Source organism: Meleagris gallopavo, chromosome 5, assembly GCF_000146605.3.
Source record: "Meleagris gallopavo isolate NT-WF06-2002-E0010 breed Aviagen turkey brand Nicholas breeding stock chromosome 5, Turkey_5.1, whole genome shotgun sequence".
In the NCBI taxonomy this organism is placed as follows: Eukaryota; Metazoa; Chordata; class Aves; order Galliformes; family Phasianidae; genus Meleagris; species Meleagris gallopavo.
Window position 1 is genome coordinate 54600084 of NC_015015.2, and position 8902 is coordinate 54608985.

At 45.9% G+C, this 8902-nt stretch overlaps 1 protein-coding gene across 2 annotated transcripts in view; it reads left to right on the forward strand.

Annotated features, from left to right (window-relative positions):
• Nucleotides 1-6: 6 nt before the first annotated feature.
• Nucleotides 7-8902, forward strand: part of SLC35F4 (solute carrier family 35 member F4) — a 103524-nt gene continuing 94628 nt past the window's right edge. For both annotated transcript variants that reach the window (XM_010712092.2, XM_010712094.2), the window contains exon 1: nt 7-126. In XM_010712092.2, coding sequence (XP_010710394.1) covers nt 24-126 — 103 coding nt within the window. In that variant the 5' untranslated portion in view covers nt 7-23. The remainder of the gene's footprint in view (nt 127-8902) is intronic.

Genomic DNA, 8902 nt, shown 5'->3' on the forward strand with positions numbered 1-8902 from the left:
CGCGCGCGCGGCTCCCGCCCTCTATGGATGGGAAAGCAGCACCCAACGGCGTGGCCACCATCGAGGACAGGATCTTACGGATCACGGGCTACTATGGATATTACCCGGGCTACTCCAGCCAGAAAAGTAAGGCTTCCACCTTGCCTCTACCTCCGTGCTGGGCTTCTCCCCGCCAGGTGCCGAGCGGGGGATGCTGGGGGGGGGGCACAGCCATCCTGCAGCGGCGCTCGGGAGGGATGCGGGGATTTGGTCCTTTTTTGGAGCTTTTTGTTTTTTTTTCATTCCCTCCCAGCTCAACGCTGCTCCGGGAAAGTTTGTGTGGCGGTGGGGGCCCTCGGAGCCTCAGCATCCCCCGATGGTTCGTTTTCCTCGCCAAAGTAATCAGATTTTTCCAGAAAGGTGGGGGGTGATTGGGAGATCCGGCTTCGCCTTGCTTTAACCGGGTCAGGATTTAGGGCTGTAGCGGATTTCTGTGGGGTTGGGGATGTCCCAGCCCTCCGAGGAGCTGTTCTACGGTGAAAGTTCCTCTTAATGAAAGAAATGATTCATTTTTTTTAATACCGCGGGAGGGAAACCGATCCGTTCCGTGATCTAAGAGTTACTTTGCACTTTGCCGACGCTTAGGAAAGGGAAATGGAGGCAGAGGGGAGAAAAAAAGAGGAAAAGGCAAAAAAAAAAACGGAAAGGAGAACTGAAAACCCCCAAGCAGCCGGTGAGGTGCGGGGAGCACGCTTGGCTCTGCGTGTGTGAACTCCCCTTGGAATCAACGGAGGTGAGCTGCTTCCAGAACAGCGCAGTGCTCTCCAGTTGTAGTACAGCGGGAAACAGCAGCACAGCCGAGCTGCTCCTGGCAGATGGTCACCTCTGAGGGCTTTTTGTAAGAGAGAGAAGAAAGCCGTGCATTGAAAATAGTAATAAAATTGCCTTGTGTGTCGTTAAAGCAGGTGGTGGAGATGGTGGGTGTGAGGGCCCTTTGCTGAGGTCTGTTGTCTTGTAGTTGGGAAGGAGCTGAGAGCCATCTGCAGGGATGGATGCATGGGAGTTCTGAGCCGGCTGGGACTTTGTCCTGCATTCTGCAGCAGCCTGACAGATGGACCAGAGAAGGGTGAGGGCACCAGCTTTGTACTTAGTCACAAGTTTGCTTTGGTTGCAGAATGCAGTTTTTCAGCTTGCAGCAACACTCCCACTCTCTGTCAAAATGCAGACCCGAATTCAGTGCCGGCAGTGTGACTGTCTCTGCATGGGTGCATCAGAAGACTGGCTGCCCGAGTACAGGAGCTTCCTCGGTCCAGGAGCGGGTCTGCAGATGCTACAAGCTGCAACCATTTGGAATTAAACAGAACCTGGAGAGGAAAGCTCACAAAACTGCTGACTCTAGAGATTTCATTGCAAATCTCCTGGCCTTTTGTACCTCTGTGGAAGTCTAGGTGCTGACAGGCGGTTTGCTGGAGGGGAAAGATTAGTATCTCAGGTTTTGTTGTTTGAAGAAAACAAGTAGGATTTGTGGTCACCAAACTTAATGAGAAAACCTGCAAGTGTGAAGCGTCCTCAGGTGAATGAAAAGTGTGTGCTCCTACTAAACCACAAGCACTTTTTCAGGGAGTCTCTTAAGTTCTGTAAACACCATCGTAATTCTTGGGAGTGCTTGCAGTTGGCATATGGCTTAACTTTTCCTCATGGCTGTGATTTTTTGGGTTTATAAAGTGATTTAATGTTGTAAGGGTTTCGCAAAGATGTTCTACCTTACCTGTGGTATCTTTCATGAGGGTCAAGCCTCTTGCAGGCTCTTGGCATTGAAACAGTGAGAGTAGCATGTCCTCTGGTAGGTCCTGGCTTGGAGATTTTACTCCATTTCTGTGTCTAGGCTGAAACATAGCCTTCAGGAGTGGCTGCTTCCAAGTGCTTTTGACAGTTCTCTGCTAATTGTTTTGTGCTCTGTCAAAGTGTAAGTCCTCAAACGGGACTTTGTAAGGTACACGAGCTCTCGTTTTATTTCTGAGGGCATAATTATGTCACTGCTATTCAAATAGTTTTAGTGCAGCTGAACCATGCCCATGCCTTTTGCTGGAGAGCTGCAGTGTGGTGTGCAGTGTGCACCGACTTTCAGGTAGGTTGCATCTAAATCCAGTGATAAAAGAACTGTTGTTCTGTCACATGTCCAAATGTGTAGCACATGGAGTTATCTCCTTACACTGACACCTTGCTCCTGCCCAGGTCTGAAGCGTGCTTGGGAAGAGAACAGCTGAGGATAAGCTGTTGTGCCCAGGAGGCCTTTGCTCTGTCTGCTTTTCTTCTGCTTCTCTGATAAGCGTCAGGTCTCATCTAGGAGCTGGCCAGGCACCAGGTGGGGATGATATTTGGGTGATGGTGTTCTGCTGCTGGTCACCAACCTTCCTTGAGGCTTTTCTCTATCTACCACCTGCTGTGTCCAGCTAGAGGCAGGGAGACTCTTGGTGAGGAGAAAAGAGGAAGGCTGGTGTGGGTAGCAGTTGTTCTGCTGACTCTTGGGATGTGGATCCTGGAAAAATGACCAAGATCCCAAGGCTCTATGAATTCTGCTTGTGAATTACACCCCTCTTCATCTAATTGGCATTCATTGTGTAGTTCATCAGGAAAGCATGCCTAGGGTTCTGTGTGAAGGCTCAGGACTGATCACAAATGCTCAGGAAATCTATCATCGAATGTCTGTAGTGCAGACTGGCTGTTTTTAAGGGAACTGAAGTATTTCTTCTTTTGCTTCTTCTGTATTTTTGTGCACTAACTTACTTCAGAGTGTGCATATGATTCTGTTAATTACAAGTCAAGCACTTTTATAATTTTATTTATCCTTAAAAAAGCTGTTAGAGAAGGAAAGCAGCTTCTTTGCTTCTGTGAGCCATCTGATTAAGCAGAAGCGTGGGTTTTGATCTGGTATTTGCATCCATGCATATAGCAAAAGAAGATATCCTGCATAATAAAGCATTGGCAGTGGAGCCAAGACATGATGTTTTGTCTTTTTTTTCCTTCTTTTGCCCACCACTTCCACAGATCAAAAGGATGGTTCCTGATTACAGTTACCCTCTATCTTTGGATATATGGCTCGGTCCCTCAGTTCCTGCATTAATAATATATAGAGTGGTATATATGAGGTCTCTGTGTGTTTATGGAGTAACTCTGAGGAAGTTCTGTAACAGCTTGTCTCTCTTCCAGTGAATTTCCTCAGAGTAACTCCTTAATTTCCCAGGGCATAAATGTTGATTCTGTGCTGGTATAGAACAGAGGCACCAGTCTTTGTCCCTATTCCCTCTCCTTTGCCATAATTTCTCCTTTTTCTTTTTACTGCTAATACAATCATATTTAGTGCCTCTGTTCTTAAGAGTATATGTTGGCTTTTTTTCCCCCCTTTGATTCTTTCCAAATGCTACCTCATCTGACTTTCATCTCTGAACGTATTCTTAGTTTTATGACACAAAGTTCCTCTCCTTCCAGTCTGAACTAACAGCCTTTCTGTGCCTACCTCTGGATTAAAAATGTTCCAGCTGAACTTTCTAATCTCTAATCTCCATCAGCTTCACCAAGCCCACCTCCAAGTCAGGTTGGTGCTGTCCTGGCTGTTAGCGTTGCAGAGCTGGGTTTTGGAGCACCATTTTCTCTGGCTCAGACAACCACAGCGTAATGGTATTGAAACTGCAGCAGCTGCACTTGTTCTCCTGGTTCTTCACAGGATCCGTCACCGTATCTTTCTTAGTTGGGGAGCTTGTCTCAAAGATTATTTCCACCCTTCTCTGCTCTTGTTTGGGTCTGGAGGCCTGCATCTCACCCCAACAGGCTCTGAATACCAGCCAGCCGCGAGGACTTCTTCATTTTAACATTCCCTCATGCTCCTTCAAGCCCTCTTCTCTTCTTCAGCCCTGCCTTGATACCCTGGACCTGTGCAAGCTGCTGGAAGCAGGACTGCTGTCAATGACTGGCAGTGATGGGACACGCAGCATGGCCTTGGCTGAGCACCCCTACTACGTCCACATCATCACCTCCATCTGCTGCAGGGCTGGGGTGCTGTCACAGCTCTGTCCTTCCTTAGCAGGGCTTGGAGCTGGGAGAAATGCTGAACCTGCCCCTCCCAGTAGCACACTTGCTGTAGGGAATAAGCTTTTGGTTGTGGTACTCTGCTAGAGCAGCTCAAGCAAGGTTCTGTGGTTTCATTTGACAAGTTAAGCCTCAAGTCAGCAATGAACTTAAGCACCTGCTTAAGTCTGAACTTGTGTTAAGCCGTTGGGCTTTGACAATGTGCTTAAAGTTAAGTCCAATGCTTAATTGCTTTGCTTAATAAAACTGGGATTGCAGGCACGGTGAGCCGGTATCTGAGGCTTGACAATTCTGCTTCCCTGCTCCCTGAACAGAGTAGAAAGCCGTAGAGGTGAAATCCAACTCCAAAACATCAGAGGGAATTTTTTCCTGTCTATTACAGCAGCTGTGCCAGCAGCTTGCTGCAGTACAAATCACATGGCAGGCCGAGATCATCTCTGTGCTTGCTGAACACCATGCCCTCCTGGTGGCTCATCACTTTAGTGAAAGGAACAAAGTCTCAGGCTATTTACTGGAGGCACCCTCCTGTTTCTCCAGCAGCTCCCAGACCCCTCAGTTTCTCCACACAGAGCACACACAGTGGGACAGAATGGAAAGCAGCAGTCGAGGAAAGGAGGCTTTGAAGTTTTTGGTGGTTTCTTTGAGCTGGGGAATCTGGAAAGGAGGCAGTGGTGCCTGAATCAGCTTCTGTGTGTGTTAAAGAGGTCTGAGGGCTGTTTCAGCTAGCAGCAGCAGCCCCTGTGCCAGCTGATAGCTCTTGGGCTTCAGGGACTTGAAGATGCGTGCTTAGCTGGAAAAAGTTTATTTCAGAGCTTGGCTTGTTTGGGCCAGCCAGGATGGGAACGTGGCCACTGCTGCAAATACACCTTGGGAGGACGAACAGGGAGATGTAGGAGAGAAGAGTTATTTAAACTGAAACAGCGTGTTGGCACATATACAAATGGGTATGAACGGTCCATGAATAAATTAAGGCTGAAAATTAGCAGAAGGCTGGAATTAATGGCCAAAAATTCTCTCCCAGTCTTATGTATCTAAACAAGAATTAGTTCCCAAGCTGTAAAGATGTCTCATAAATAAGTTTGCCAGGACTTAGAGAAAAAATACTCCTATTTGGCAGGGAAATCTGAGATGGTAAGGTAGGGGAGAGAGATGTTAATTTGCCAGAGATTGCACAGAGCAAGACATAATGTTTGATGGAGCAGTCTCTTCCAGTGCTGGTGACTACACAGTAGGGCTTGAGATGAACCTGACCTGCCCCTAAGGTTGCTTGGAGGTGCTTTTCAGCTTTTTAGTATTGTTCTAGAGTGCACAGAAGATGCAGCCCTTATTTTGACTGGCCTAGCACTCCTTCTCTTAAATTACATTCCCTTGGATTGCCTTCCCTTTTTACCTAGACAGATAGTTGCAGCTCTGATCTTGGTTAAATGTGGTAAAATAACATTACAGTGTGCCATATAGTTCTGAGCAACCTTTTTGTCTTTCTCAAGCTTACACTTTTTTCTTTTTTTTTTAAATTAGGTTATTTTAGAAAGTTTGCAATAATGTCTTCTACACATTTGGAAGCTGATGGACTTTTGCTCAATTCCCTGCATAGTCATTCACCCATGAAAGTGAATTCGTGGCTTGCTGGTTGTTGAACAACGGGTGGCAGGAGTTTTTCCTCACAAACCTGCTGTTGGATGATTGCCATAATAAATATTGAAAATGCCTGGAAAAAAAATCTGTCTTTTTGTGGCAAATGTGCAAAGAGGATGGGGAGGGAAAGTGGTTAACTGGCCGTTTAAATTACTCACCAACAGAAACTGGACCAGCTCTACTAAGTAAGAAGGAAAATCTCTTTTTTTCCCTGCAGTAAGGTGCAGTGGGACTCCCTGTTGGCTGTGTTTTGGGCTGCCGTAGGACAAAGAGGTAACACTGTGCCTAGCCCATACCCAGGGTACTGCTCACACAGCAGTGGCAGAGCTGTAAGTGGGAGCATCCCCAGCATTTTTGAGTGACAAGAGTGAATTTATTCAAAGGCATGCAGCTTGCGTTCAAGTCACAGGCTCTCAGTATATCTGCCATACTGAGGAGACTTTTCTGTTATTACTTTAGGAACACTGATTCTTCCCAGACTTCACCTGCGAATATTGTTGATAAAATAGACTTGCCCTTTCCTACAGCATCTGGATCAGGTGCAGCAGAGTGAGGTAGTGAGAAATGTCTCAGTTGTCCCTTTGTAAAGGCAATGGGAAGCTGCTTTGCTCCTTTCTGATTCACTTACAAGCTTAGGAGGGGGAGCAGGGTTCAGTCCCAGGGTGGGAGATGTTTCCTAGTGCTTCTGGTGATCTCAGAGCAATTCCTTGTCTTGGAGGTGTCCCATCTATTTTGGCTGGTGTAGGCTCCCATGCCTGTTTAAGTCTACTTTCATTTCCAGTTTTACTCTTTGCAGGGAGGAGGGGAGGCAAGCAGTGTCATTGCATCTCATGGGTAAATACAATCATATTTACACTAAACCCACTCACTGCTAGATCAGTCATCAGCCTGGCAACGATCTCTCCATCCACAATGGGAAGGAAATTGTAGTGTGAGTCCAACCTCACGGCTCTTTGTGCTGGCATTATGACTACCTTTGCACCTGGGAAGTGGGTGTTTATGGGACTGACACGGCGTTGCTTGAGCAGTTACCTGTTGAAGCAAGATACAGAGACCAGGTATTCTGAGGGGTGTTTTTGGTGAGGACTAATGCACACCTTTATTATTATTAACGGATTACTTGGAGATACTGTGCACCTCACTGAAAAGCAGTTTCCTGCTGGGGAACTGATTTTTCATATAGTTCAGAGGGATGTAACTATGTAGATCCATTACTGCTAATGGGCATCATATCCTTGGATGTCTGAGGACAATACTGAAATCCTGTGCTGTGTAAGATAAGCAAGAAGCAGGGCTAGAACACATGTTCTCTGTCACTGTGTTTGGACACAGAAAAGTGATTGCATTAGTTTAACACAGTGTGATTTATGTTCAGCATCTTGAAGTAAAAGGGCATCTTCTAGTGCAGTTGTTGTGTCCCTTTTCCTTTATATGTCTAAAACCTGAGACTTTTTCATTTCTTACACAAAACTTACCACGTGGAATCTGAAGCACTGGAGCTGTGTGGGTGCAGATTGGGGTTTTTCTTTGCAGTGCCAGAAATAACTTGTTGTATGGTGTGTTACAGGGGCTAAAATTTGTAGCAGGTTGTGTGGAAGTGGGATGCATCCCAGTGCTCCCCCAGAGGGAATTCTCCAGTGCAAACAGCATGGATGGTAGGAAGATGAACTCTGCGTGGTGTTTCCATAGCATGGCTTGCACTTCTAATTGAGGAGGATTGGTTTTGCTTATGGGAAGACACTTACTCAGTTCTCTGTAATAGTTGAGGCTGGGAACATAAAGAGTAGGTGGAAAATGATTGAACTTAGTGTTTACTGGGAAGATGGGAAAGAAGAACCAGTTTCCTGGTTCTCTGTCATTTCTTACTTCTTTCCAGAGCAGGATGTGCTGGAGAAAAAGAAAAAAGTGGAGACTTAAGAAGAAAACTTTAAATGTTTTTAAGAATATTTCCAAAGAGAGAGTTTGAATGGATGAAGTGTCTGGAATGTCACTAAAGAAGTGCTGTTTTTCATACGTGTTGAAAAAGCTTTGGAAGAAGAAACAAAAGCTGTTTTTTAGCTGAAGAATGTAGTCGAGCTCTTGTTGGAGTGCAGCTGTGTGTCCTTTGGAGGTGACCTGTCCAGTTCCAGGCCTGCCTTCTGCCATTCCTCTTGGGGGGACTCTTGGGTAACAGGCATGGATTGGTCTGGAGTTGGGTTTTCCAGTGCAGCCTGTTTGTTTCCACACATTCAGTGTTGGAAAAGAGGTTAATTTGATGAAATCAGGACAACTTTATTTGTAGGTAGAGTCTGTGCAGCGCCTTTGTGCACATCTGCTTTGAAGCCAGTTCAGAGCAACTGAATCTTTATGAAGACAGGCATCCTCAGCTGTGGGCTCAGAGAATTCAGCTGGAAGAATGGGAAGGCTCTAGAGAGCATGCTCAAACTTGGTGATTCACACTGTGCACGTATGCAGGCACTGTGGATGCCCTAAACATCCCTGGAGGTGTTCAAGGCCAGGTTGGATGGGGCCCTGGGCAGCCTGGGCTGCTATGAAATGTAGAGGTTGGTGGCCCTGCTTGTGGTAGGGGGGTTGGAGCTTCATCATCCTTGAGATCCCTTCCAAACCAAGCCATTCTGTGATTCTGTGAGTCTATGAAATGCTTTGTGGTGAGTGTGTGCTTGTATTTTAGCTGCAATGCTCTCACATTTTGTGGATATAACTTTTAGAGCCTGTTCTTTGAAAATGTGCCCCTTGATTATTATTGTTGTAAAATATTTATAGAGTGAAGTGAAGTTTCATAGCACTTTGAGGAGGTAAGATGTTCGTTGGAGCTTACTGGTTTAAGGTGGTAAAGTAAACAAAATGGGAAGCACAGCTCTCAGATTTATCTTGTGTAAAGGAATGCAGGGTAGAATAAATCCATCACTATCACTTGGCACAGCGCTAACAGCTGTTGGTTTTGGACTCCGACCTGAGCAGGGGTCTCAGGTTTGCCATACAAGTAACAGTAAGGAACAGACCTCAGTTGTCTGGGTTCATATTTACTGTAATGCAAAAGCTGCCCCTAGATAGGGGCTATTCACAACCAAGGATGCTCTTGGTTTAGCTCTGGAAAACGTTAAGCCTTTTTTTCCTATATTTTTACCTTATTTCTTTCTGTACTTTTTCTGTCTGTCTCTCTGTTGGTTTTGTTTTGTTTTGTTTGTTTGTTTGTTTGGTT